General features: G+C 36.2%; 1 protein-coding gene across 3 annotated transcripts in view; it reads right to left on the bottom strand.

Annotated features, from left to right (window-relative positions):
* The window catches only part of LOC149769992 (protein inscuteable homolog), a 93,980-nt gene that overhangs the window by 19,399 nt on the left and 61,240 nt on the right, over positions 1 to 13,341 (bottom strand). For all 3 annotated transcript variants that reach the window (XM_089949557.1, XM_089949559.1, XM_089949558.1), the window contains 2 exons: positions 8,759 to 8,934; positions 1,645 to 1,870 (listed from right to left, as the gene is read on the bottom strand). In XM_089949557.1, the coding sequence (XP_089805683.1) occupies positions 1,645 to 1,870; positions 8,759 to 8,934 (402 nt within the window). The remainder of the gene's footprint in view (positions 1 to 1,644; positions 1,871 to 8,758; positions 8,935 to 13,341) is intronic.

The raw sequence follows: 13,341 nt of genomic DNA on the forward strand, positions 1-13,341 counted from the left end.
ATCATCTAATTTTCTTTAAATTAATTTACATTCTTACTTATTATATGTTTGTAATATAATCTGTGTAATATGTAGGACATTTTTTTTTACCTATGGCATGTGATGGCTTCCATAACTGCTTTGTCCTGTATCACACACATGAACTCCTTCATAACTCCAGGGGCAGCAATGCTTGATTACATGTATACTGATCTATCTTTTTCAGTTATAATGAACAAGTAGTTTTGTTCTCCTGATACACATGGGTTTGAAATCATTCATGTGAAGTGCCCCAGGTGGCTGATTGGTCTAAAAGCACTCACCTTTACTGATCACTGCCATCTCACCTCTGTCTGCATAGGTCCAAGTCTTGGGCGTGGCCAGTGTGGGTATGTGAGAAAGCTGCCAGTAGCTTCCTGTATGAAGTTAGTTCTTACCCTAGTTTTCCTGGCTTCTTCCTCCAACAAATAAACTGGCTGCAATGTATAGCCCATCTTGTGCTGAGAAATGTCATTAAATCCCAAAACAACAAAATCAACATTTGTGTGAGAAAAGAATTCAGTAACTTTAGCAACATTATGAGAGGCTAATGTGAAAATTCACTGAGCTACAGCCTCAGATGTCATTTGTGATGCTGAACTGAGTGAATTATAACAGCATTGTCATGATCTTAGCATGCATCCTGTTTCCATACTCCAAGTGAATTCTGTAATCCAACTATCATTTTCTTTTGATAGTGTCATATTCCTTCTGAATAGTTCTTTTTGCATTGGCTCCTTGGCTTTTTAGCCTCTGGTGGTTTTCAGGCATCCAAATATCTCCAAAGTTGACATTTGGAATCAGAAGTAGCATGTGTCACCAGACATTGTATAGACATAGAAGTGTCTTTGTTTGGAGTTACAAGTATCTAGTGTGGGCAGATTTCATGTGAGTTATTTATTTTCTCATATCACTCAGAGTCATATGAAACAATTCACATTTAATTATGTTTCACTTGGTTTTTAATATTTCTTTCAATAGCATAAAAATTTAAATTTTGAGATTAAATTTACTAGATATGCCTAAAAGTCTAACTGGCCAGATGGACTGGCTACTAAATTTTTGTCCCAGTCTATGAAATTGGCTGGCATCAGACTGGTGGACTGGCAGCAATTTTGCGCACTGCTTACATAAATATCACATTAATTTTGAGAAATATAATCCTGTGATGCCCATTCACCAATACAGAGATCCTCTTTTACAAATTTTGGACTTTAAATGGACTTTTGACAATTTTAGATTTTGGCCTTTAAATGGACTTATGACAATTTTACAGATTTTGGCTTATAACTGGACTTGACAATTTTACAGATTTTGGCTTATAAATGGGCTTCTGACAATTTCTGCAATGCAGGTAAGTATGGTATGATCAAACTGAATTTCTGCAAAGTTAATTGCTCTGTAAACCAATACTCACACTGATTATCATGAAACTTGATGACTGAGTTTGAAACTTTGTTTCCACTCTCAATCAAAAGTGACTTCTGTACAAGAAAAATCCTTGCCAGACTGGTTGATACAAAAAAAAGCTCACAATCAAAATCAACAGTTTTATGATCTCCAGATTTATTATCATATCCACAATAATTTCCCTTACATAGAATATTACAGAAAATCTACCCTTACCATGTAGATCAGTAATGACTTGTGCAGTTTCTCCATCTCTACAAAGCCTGGTGAGAGCGATGGCAGCCTTCTGCTGGACTCTTTCACAGGCTGCTATTTCTGCTTCTTTTGTGTACTGATTGGGCCGCTCCTGAAGAAAACTTACAAGTACACTCAGTCCATCATTCCGCAAAATGTCATTCCTAGCACTGTCGATTACAGCCATATTGGCTAGTACTGTTGCAATCTGATAGGAAAAATGATTAATATCAAGTACATAAATGAATAATGACAAATAATTTCATTTCAATCAACTGTATAAAAACCCATGTTCTCTAAATGTATATTTTGTTTCCATAGTTACTCAGATCATCACATGGAGTGGTCATTAAAGTGAAGGGAAGCAATTATGAATAGATGGTCATGTTATCCTTGCATGTGACAGAATGGATCATAGCCAGAACCACAGAAGTGCTAAGCCACTTCATTATCCCTGACCTATTCAGGTACAAATAGACAGTGTGACCTCTTGATTGGCACACCAGGCTTGACTAAGAAACCCATTTTTGATGCAGTTTGTTGATACATCTGTTCTACCCTAGGTGAAGCACTTGATCTTGCTTGCTCCAGTTGGCTCTACTGTAATCGACTCTCAGCATAAGTAATGGAGTTAACTACAATGGACTAGTGTAACTATCAATCTAACACCTGTCACTTTCTAAATTAATAACCAATTTTCAAGGGCATGTCAACCATACAACTCTTTTTCGTTGAGCCTGCCTTTTATTTAGTCAGAAGCAAATTTTAAGGTAAATTATGTTTCTTCAATAATACTGACCATATCATATTAACATTTGGGACTACTCTCTGTTGACACCAAATTCAACCCTCCATAAAAGTCTTTAAAAAATAGCATCCTGACCATATATATATATATATATATATATATATATATATATATATATATATATATATATATATATATATATATATATATATATATATATATATATATATAGAGACAAAGGGAATTAACTCTTACAGGTTCACTCCCCTCTATACTCGCTAGGCAGACACTGGTATCCCAGATGTAACCAGTTTTAACTTTAGCGAGACTGCAGTATGAGGAAGGATGAGAGGCTGTCATTTTAATAATCTGATCATGTAAATATTATCAGAGAAACATAAATTACTAAAACATTTTTTATTCTCTGTCAAATACATTACTTGATCACATTAACATCAGTTGAATAGATAGGAGGAGGAGGAGGAAATGCTGAGCATCCTGTGTCGGCTAGTAGGATTCTGACTGCTTAGCTGAAAGGATGAACTTATCCCTAACATTCAAAACTCCCTTTTATACACACTAGGGAGCCACTGGTATCCTGGATATAACCAGTTTTAATTTGAGGGAGTCCTTCAACAGGATGCTTGCATCATGGGGAATGAAGAGAGGCTTTCTTTTTTAGTTGTTGTTGTTGTTCTAGGGTTTAACGCCATTTTTCAGCACAAAATAGGCTATACATGGTGGCCAGTATCAATGGTGGAGGAAGAACCCTGGAAAACCCGGGGAAGAACCACCGACCAATGAGAAGCTACTGGCAGGCTTTCACACGTACCCACGCTAGCCGAGCCTTGGACTTGAACCCACGCAGACAGAGGTGAGATGGCAGTGATCTGTAATGGTGAGTGCTTTGGACCACTCGGCCACTCGGGGCCCCCTTCTTTGTTAGTAATTTGATATGGTAAATATTATAAGAAAAACATACATTACTAAAACAAGTTGCTTTCTCTGTCAAATACATTGCCTGAGCACATTACCATCAGGAAATTAGGTAACAGGAGGAGAAGGAAATGCTGAGCATCCTGCCTATATCTGTGTCACCCAGCCGGACTGTGATTGCTCAGCTTAAAAGATGAACTTATTTCTAACATTGTAAAGTTTCCCAGGTGAATCTAGTTAAAGTGGCAAATTCATGCCATGGTCTGCAGTTGTAATTTTATGAATGAGGCATGATAACTGACTGGACATCTACCACTGGCCCAACAAGATTCATATTTTGTGAGACCACATCACTTGTACAGAAGCTGGAGAATGTGGACTGGACAAACTGGTCAAGTGACTTCACTATGTCCCAGATTCAGACATCAAAGAATAGTCTTGATGAAACTGCTTGTATTTTGTGAGATCTTCATTAGTCATACTGAACTTTGTGAGAGTTCAGAGCACACTGATTTAAGAATTCCTTTAGTGAAGTGCCCAGTGATTGTGGGGTTATGTCTTGCTCTCCTGCCTTAAGCAACAGGAATAGTCTTTTAAGGTCAATGAGAACATTCTCTCTCTGCTCTGGGTCCTGCAGCTTCACTTATCTTGACATGTTAATCTTGACAAATTATTTGTTAGTTGCCTTGTGATTACAACCTGTTCTTAGAAACAAAACCAGATTGCATCATTAGAATGACTGAGCTGTCAGAGCAGAAAGGCTTGCAGTTAAGACAAGTGTCACTCACCCTACAAGCTGAAGCCAGTGATATCAGGAAGCAAGTCTCATATCATTACTTTAGCAAGATGAAGACAGGGCTTAAACTTAGATGAGTTGAGCCACATCAAGACTCATGAGAGGTTCCATTTTGGAAACAATGTAAGTGAGCATTGTCTGGATGTCAAAACTGGACAGAAATGTCCTTGTTGCAGCCAATATTCTCCATTCCATGATGTCTGAACATGTTTCATATCACAGACCAATATTTATTGCTTGTGATAGGACTGACTTCATGTAATTGAAGAGAAAAAGAAAGAAGCTAGCCAGTTCGGAAATGGAGGCTGAAAGTAGTAGTGTGACATCACTGACATGGCACTAGTGATGAAAAACTTATTTTCCATCATATACCTTCAAAGTGGAGGGCCTTCTAGATGATGCAATTGAAACTCCAAATGCTTTTGTGCACAGCATCCCTGACAAGAGCCAGGCATTAAGTAGGTGTTTCTCTAGCTAAAAATGGAGCAGCAGTGACCTCTGTGACTTGAACAGCATCTGAGCCACAACAGTTTTCCTAGGTATGTCTGTTATTAAATTGAGCCAAACACTAATCCATGACTTGTGTCATTGTAAAGGGATAATCAGAACTATTCTGCAGTCTGTGCCCCTCATTTTCTAAATTATTTTCAAAATGAGAAATGATAGAGGGAAGGTAAATACCCATACTCACTTCCAGCTGATTGAAAAGGCATCCATGGCCCATGCTACTGAGCTCAGAAGTGGGGTGGGGTGGGGTCAAAATTGGATAGTTTGTTGTTCAACCCAGTCACAAATAGATCCAGCATCAGCCTGCTCCATTTGACATAGACTTGATGGGTGGAGAGATCAAGAAATTCAGCAGTTGTCCTCTCTTCTATAACAGCCTTGGCATTAAGCCTGCCTGGAATGTGCTGGACTTGACAATTGATCTGATATAGGGAACATCAACAAAGGTATTCCCATACCAGGAAGTAAATGTCTGCTGATTTCAAATCCCTCTTGTTTTAATAGGTACCTGTACATCACCAAGACTGAACTGTCTGACACTATCCGTACTGTCTTTCCTTGGATGCTTTCCACCAAGGCATGGGATACATTGAGAACGCCTTCACTTCCATGAGGCTGATATGAAGGTCCTTCTCTTGCCACTTGCTACTCCCTGTCTTGCTATTGAAGAAGTGAGTGTTTGATCTTGGGTAAGACCATAATATGGTGCCCTAAACTAGATGTGTGATCAGCAGAGGACACATGCAAATGGAGCCAAGGTTTTGAACTGAACTGAATAGGCTGAGGAGTTGGAGAAACTCTCTTGCTGAAACAGACATCAAGATTAATACCTTTTCCAATACATCAATAACACTTTCAATTCATCTGGGAGGAAGATACACCAAACTCAGATGTGTTAAGAACTCCATAACCAGATTGAAAAAATGCTAAGATGGATAAGTTCCAACTTCTCCAAATCAATCATCCACCCTAAACTCTGGATGAGGGAAGGAAGGTTGTGCATATCATGAACCAAAAACCAACCTTACTGAATATTTTTGCAGTAGCAGTATGTTGTATAGTAGTTGGACATCCTGAACAGGGATAGGGCATATTCCAATGTTATGGTGAAGGTCCAAGCACTTAGACTGTATCTAAATTGAAGAGCAGGGAATTGGTATACTATATCAAAGAAGTGAAGCAAAGGCATTTGCAAGATGCTGCATGAATTGGTATATGGATTTACGCACCGGACAAGTTGAGAATGGTTGCTTATTTATCCTGTCAGAATGAAAGATTGATGCACCTTGAATTTTGGAAGAGAAATAGATTCAACCTGCTTAGATCTATCATGGCAGAAAAAATCTGGAGTAGAAGCACTGGGAACACAGTTTTTTCCTCAGCCTTCTTCTGTAAATTGTCTGCTATCATGGGATGACTTGCAGGTTCCATCATGAAGGGGGATGATGAATGGGCTGGATGAATGGGGATGTGCAAATATATGAGTCTCCATTGACAGCAACTCTTGTACAACTGTCTTTTTTCTTAATTCAACCTTGAACAAAAGAGAAGAACAAAAAGAGTGGGAGTGCAGGGTCACCACATGGTGTTGTTGAAGGTCGAAATCATCTTGTCTAGACTTGGTACATCTTGATAGTACAAATCAGTATGCGGTTTTTACTGATGGAGTGAGAAATGTGTGGGCACATGATTCACTGAAGAAAAGGTTCTTGCATTACCAGCTGAAAATGTTGACTGTGAGATGCTTAATAATTTCTGCAATTTTTGAAGAGTGTAGCAAGATTTGAAATTATGGACTGTTGTCATCATTGTCTACATCAAAGAGGCCTTTACCTTACTGAGTAGGATGATGGACTGTTTTCATCATTGTCTGCATCAAAGAGGCCTTTACTTTAAGGGTAGGATGATGGACTGTTGTCATCATTGTCTACATCGAAGAGGCCTTTACCTTATTGAGTAGGATGATGGACTGTTTTCATCATTGTCTACATCGAAGAGGCCTTTACCTAATGGGTAGGATGATGGACTGTTATCATTATCTACATCCAAAGAGGCCTTTACCTTATGGGTAAGATGAAGGACTGTTGTCATCATTGTTTATATCCAAAGAGGCCTTTACCTTATGGGTAGGACTACAGACTGTTGTCATCACTGTCTACATCCAAAGAGGCCTTTACCTTAAGGGTAGGATGATGGAATGTTGTCATCATTGTCTACATCAAAGAGGCCTTTACCTTATGGAGAAAATGATGGACTGTTGTCATCACTGTCTACATCCAAAGAGGCCTTTACCTTAAGGGTAGGATGATAGAGAGTTGATGATGGAATGTTGTCATCATTGTCTGCATCAAAGTGGCATTTACCTTATGGAGAGGATGATGGACTGTTGTCATCAATGTCTACATCAAAGAGGCCTTTACCTTAAGGGTAGGATGATGGACTGTTGTCATCATTGTCTACATCAAAGAGGCCTTTACCTTATGGGTAGGATGATGGACTGTTGTCTTCACTGTCTACATCCAAAGAAGCCTTTACCTTATGTGTAGGATGATGGACTGTTGTTGTCATTGTCTACATCCAATGAGGCCTTTACCTTAAGGGTAGGATGATGGAATGTTGTTGTCATTGTCTACATTCAATGAGGAATTTACCTTATGAGTAGGATGATGGACTGTTGTCTTCATTGTCTACATCAAAGAAGCCTTTACCTTATAGGTAGGATTTATGGCAAGTGAAGAAGGGCCTTTAAAGGAGGCAAAATTCCTAAGCATTTTACAACTGTTCCCATCCCAGGAACAATTCTAAAGGCTGAGGCGGAGAAAATGGCAAACAGCATGGATAATGACTTTGATTTCTGGATCAGCTATGGATGGCTTTGGACCTTCCAGCACTGACATGGAACAAAACAAAATTCATTGTTTGGAGAGATATGCTCAGAAAATCAGGCTCTGGATAGTGAGTTGATATTTGTCAAGTGTGCCACAAACTGCAAATACTATTGTGTTCTCATCTGCATAATTTAAAACTTTTTAGTCCCATTAAATTCATGTATGGTAATGGTTGACCTTTGTGAATTTACTTCTTGGCAATCTACTTTAACAAAATCTGTTGATTGATCTGTTTAGCCAATATGAAAATGAAAACAGCATGTTTCAACACTGTTTCTTAAAAATGAATGTTGATCCTTGCGAAAAAAGAAAACTTATTTAATTTTGAACAAACAATAAAATTAGAATGTATCCAATTCAACACAAAAAGCAGAGACGTAATACAAATATAAAATTAAACAGTCACTTGGTATAAAGAGCATCAGATAACTCCTGCAGTTGCAAGTGTGTTTTATAAAGTATAAAGTGTGTTTTATAAAGTATAAAGTGTGAGTATAGAGTATAAAGTGTGAGTATAAAGTATAAAGTGTGTTTTATAAAGTATAAAGTGTGAGTATAAAGTATAAAGTGTGAGTATAGAGTATAAATTGTGAGTATAAAGTATAAAGTGTGTTTAATAAAGTATAAAGTGTGAGTATAAAGTATAAAGTGTGTTTTATAAAGAAGAAAGTGTGAATATAAAAGTTTTAATAATCAAATCATCAACAAGATATATGCATTCACAGAGGGTTGGAAAGCAGTACTCTCTTCATACTTTATTCAATCCAGGTTCAATCAAAGATTCTACCACATGAAAGGGTTAAACATGATACATCCACAGTTTTGTGGGTATTTTTTTCTGGATTATCCAGTTTCATTTTGTCCTCTTACAAAATCACACCATGTCAACATGGAAAAGTACTGAACGTAAGTGGTACAAGGTGACACAACTGACATGAAACCAATGAAGTTTAAGTTAAATTGTGTGTGTGTGTCTGTGTGTGTGGAGAGAGAGAATATATATATTTTATTTTGCCCATTCTGGCATACAAATATAAACAAAGACCATATTCAAAGACTGTCAATCAATTAATCAATCAATTAAATCCATCAAGTAGTGTCATTAAAAAACCAAATACATTATCTGCAAATTTTTCCAGTTTAGCCCCCTCCCTCACCCACACCCACCCAAATGACACCACAAATATAAATTGCTATTATGAACTAATAAGTGTAATTAACCTGATCCTTGGAAAAGATGGACTGGGCCTTTCTGGTGTTTGAACACTGGATGAGATGACGGGGTGCACTCATCTGCTGTAACACCTCGCATGTATGGCTGTCCATGAATGTAATGTTGGAAATGGCTGCTGTAGACAGCAGGAAAATCTCATGTGATGCAGTATTGTAGCACAAACCTAGAAAACAAAAGGGCAAAATCAATGTTAAAGTACGTAGACATTTTTGGATGAAATTAACCTAAAGGTATGATCCAGCACAAAAATCCAGATTGAATATTGTGCCTATGATGTCACAATGAAAGCTATACATATTGATAAACAAATTAGTACATCCCTCGATTGTGATGATTCCACTCGATGCACTATTATTTTGACCTACTTTCTTACTGACAGTAGCTATAAAAATCATTCTTACTGACAGTAACTATAAAAATCATTCTTACTGACAGTAGCTATAAAAATCATTCCTACTGACAGTAGCTATAAAAATCATTCTTACTGACAGTAGCTATAAAAATCATTCTTATTGACAGTAGCTATAAAAATCATACTTACTGACAGTAGCTATAAAAATCATTCTTACAGTAGCATCATTCTCAAAGCAAATAGTGTAGAAAAGTTTGTTTATCAGGAATATTAATATACACTGATTTTCTCACTCTGGCATAAAAGACACTTTATTGTACATTGTTACCTACTTTCACTGTTTTACCCATGTAAAGAAACCTGGTTTTAGGAATTGGATGATTCTAATTTTAAAAACAATAGGACATGAACAAGCAGCATCTCAGTTGCAAAATTTGCCCAAACATGGGGCACTTTATAAGAAACCAAGGACTGTGAAATCAAGCATTTTACTACAGCCCATGTGCTATGATTGCTCTCAAAACTTGCCATATATTTTAATTTTTATTTTCACTATTTCACCATAGAGTCGTAATAAATGATGTTCTACCTCATTATTTCCTCCCAGGAAAATGACATTTAATTAATATCCACAAGCAAAACATTTAATATGCCAGATTAATCACATGATGACTGCATGTACACATTTTCTACTTAATTCACAAAATGGCACTGTGACATGAGAGATAAATGTACCTTATTTGTTGTGTTTGGTACTTTTGAGTCATGTGATTAAGACATTGACCTCTGTGACAATTTCATGGTTTATGAAGATATTTATCCTTCAAATACATTCTTGAATCACGTTATGTTATGAATATTAGCTACAATGTGAATCCAGCCTTACTAAAAAATGAAAATTATTTTTTCCTGTCTATGTCATATAAGCTAAGGGCAATAACTTTTGCCCATTTCCTCCCCTTGCAACCACCAGGTATCGCTAGTTTTTAGCTTTGCTGCTGTACGCACAACATACATTTTACCTCCGACAATCAAAGCCATTTTAGTGTTCAAATTAGACCATCCAACTTTCATTTTAGATTTCTTGTGTGGGACAATGATTCTCCTGCAGGTAGTATACATTATTTGTATAATTTCTTCCAAATTTAAGTGTCTTTGTCACCTTAAGGACTCTGTCAATTTAAGACCACATCACAACAACTGTTGTTGACCTCATGTCATTTATGAGTTAGCGTGACACTATTTTCACTTGCTCCATTAGTAATGGAGTTGGTTTTAGCAACTTTTAACATGCTGCATTGCTAATTTATGCATTGTTTTCCCTTCTTGTGTGGTTTCAGTAGAAATATCAACTAATGCATAAAATGCACAAATTCAAAGCATTGTTTAGGAATCATCAAAATGCAACACAATTGTTTTGATTTCTCTGTTAGTAATGGGGAATATACTGTAGCGAGTTAGTAACATGATGAATTACTAATTTATGCCTTGTATTTTCTTCTTGTGTAACTTCAGCAGAAATGTCAACTACATGCAATAAATGCAACTTAAGAGTATGGAAGTCTACCATGACTATTGTCCTGTATATACTAAAAGTATATCGTCTATGACATGCAGTGTGTGTAATGCAAGGTCAGAGGAAGTCTGGGCTAGTTAGTAACATGCTGAATTGCTAATTTATGCTTTGTTTTCTCTTCTTGTGTCATTTCAGGAGAAATATTTACTAAACGCATCAAATGCAAAGTTCAAAGCAAAAGTCCATAAGGCATCAAAGGGAAGGAAAGACAGAACAAATCAAGGAAGACAACCTAAAGGTTGTTGCTGGTAATTCAGACTCACTGGAGGAGTGTGCCCCAATTTTAGACACCCCAGTGGGCATAGGCCCCCCCCCCCCCACACCCACATGTCTGAGGATGGTCTTCAGGCATGTAAGTCAGGACACATGGGGTTTGTACTCGATCCATTGGATCCAAACATATTACACCACTGCATCTTTATGGGCTGTCCAGCCATCACTGACCATCCAGCATGGGGGCTCCTAAAGTTTTTACCTTAGAGATTTAGCTTTGCAGAGGCAAACCTTGAATCTGGTAGGTCCGCTGGTGGAAGCACAGATGACCACCAGACCCAATTGAAACAATCAACACATTCTATTAGCTTTGCTGGATTTGCCAGTGAAATATTGAAGGTAAGAAGATTTCAATATTTATCTTCTTAACTTCTTCACTAATGGGGCACATGTCAAGTGACCTTAGACTGTCTCTTATTTAATTAGGATAATGGGTTATCTTTTGCATGGGAAATACAGCCATCATTCCCTAGAAAGATACCCAAGTTAGAGGTTGGTTGCTCAGCATTACCTCTTCCTTTTACCTATTCTTCATACATAATGCGAATGGGGAATGTGTTTGAAGAATAAAGCAAATTTTTCAGTCAATTATATTTCTCTGAGAATACTTACCCAATCACATTACTTAAAAGTCCTACCAACCACACCTGCCATGCCAGTATACTTGTTAGTATGTTGCTCAGCTAAAAACTAGTGTCACCTGGTGGTGGCAAGACAAGGTACTGGACAAGAGTTACTGCCCTTTGTCTATATGAGATAGACAGAAAAAGATGATTTTTTTCTCTTAGTAGGGCTGGATTCTTGAGGTAGCAGGCTAATATTCCTAATGTAAATTGTTTAAGTAAGTTTTCTTGGAGAAACATAATTTACTGAAAAATTTGCTTTTCTAAAATTAAATATTAATACAGCAGTCCATCATATTTATGAATAATTCCTAAAAGATTTGTCATCTTTGGCATTCAGTACCCAAAGTAGGTAAAAATAAATGGATGCTCCCATCACATTTGCCCTAATGACCTACCTTCTACCCTTTCTAGCAGATGTCCCTGATGGCATTGTGCAGATGAATAAAATAATGATGTGGTATTTTCTATTAATTCTTACCAGTCTATAATTATATTTAATACAAAATACATTTGCTAACCTGAGTATTTTATTGCTGAAAAGACAAAACCCTAAATTTTGTGACCAAATGTATTTTCTTTGGTTGCAAAATACTAGTATGCTCTTTTTGTTTGTAAAAGATACAACTAGTGCAGTACACATCATGATTTTAAGATGATGTCCTCAATGTTCAATTTAAAATAAGACAGCCTGTTTTGAACTGCATAACCAAAGTGTTTCAATTTTGATATGACATCCTGTTTTGACCCATATAAACTTAGTGGTAAATTTTAAATATGACAGCATGTTTTGACCTATATAACCTAAGTGGTAAATTTTAAATAATACAGACTGTTTTGACCTATACAACCAAAGTGTTCAATTTTATATATGACAGCCTGTTTTGACTTGTATAATCTAAGTGTTCAATTTTAAATATGACATCCTGTTTTGACCCATATAACCTTAGTGGTAAATTTTAAATATGACAGAATGTTTTGACCTATACAACTAAAGTGTTCAATTTTATATATGACAGCCTGTTTTGACTTGTATAATCTAAGTGTTCAATTTTAAATATGAAAGCCTGTTTTGACCTACATAACCTAAGTGTTCAATTTTAAATAAAATAGCCTGTTTGGGCCTAATATATACTAATACACACTGGATACTTTGTATCTCTATATATATATATATATATATATATATATATATATATATATATATATATATATATATATATAGACAGATACCATCACTACTGACAAATACATGCAATTATTTTGTGAATAATTCAAGTCATGTTCTTTCATTCTTTTGATAATAGATGTTTTCTTGTTTTGATTCAAAGTGTAAATGAAGCTATTTACTGATTATGTTCTGCGAGACATAAATATCACAACACATTTCCTGCTTGAACGATATTGATATTAAAGGATTTTTTCAAGTTAGCTCATGCAACATTTTTCGTTATTTCAAGTTTTATATGTACATGACTTTAAATTTATCTATTTATACCCTTATATAAATTTATATACACTTTTATATACAGAATTGATCATTAATATTAATGACTGACTTTTAGAACTTGTTGTACTTCTTTCTGAAGACATTTTGTACATATACTCCTTAATGTTCAGTTGAAGTTTATCTGTATGCTTTTTTGTACCTGATTACATGCATGATATGACTGATTACACTGCTTTTATTGCATTCTATGAACTCTAATATCATTCTTCAGTGTTCATTAACTTCTTTTCAAACTG

This window comes from Sinohyriopsis cumingii, unplaced genomic scaffold (genome assembly GCF_028554795.1).
Source record: "Sinohyriopsis cumingii isolate HCF-2022 unplaced genomic scaffold, ASM2855479v2 utg002887l, whole genome shotgun sequence".
Classification (NCBI taxonomy): domain Eukaryota; kingdom Metazoa; phylum Mollusca; class Bivalvia; order Unionida; family Unionidae; genus Sinohyriopsis; species Sinohyriopsis cumingii.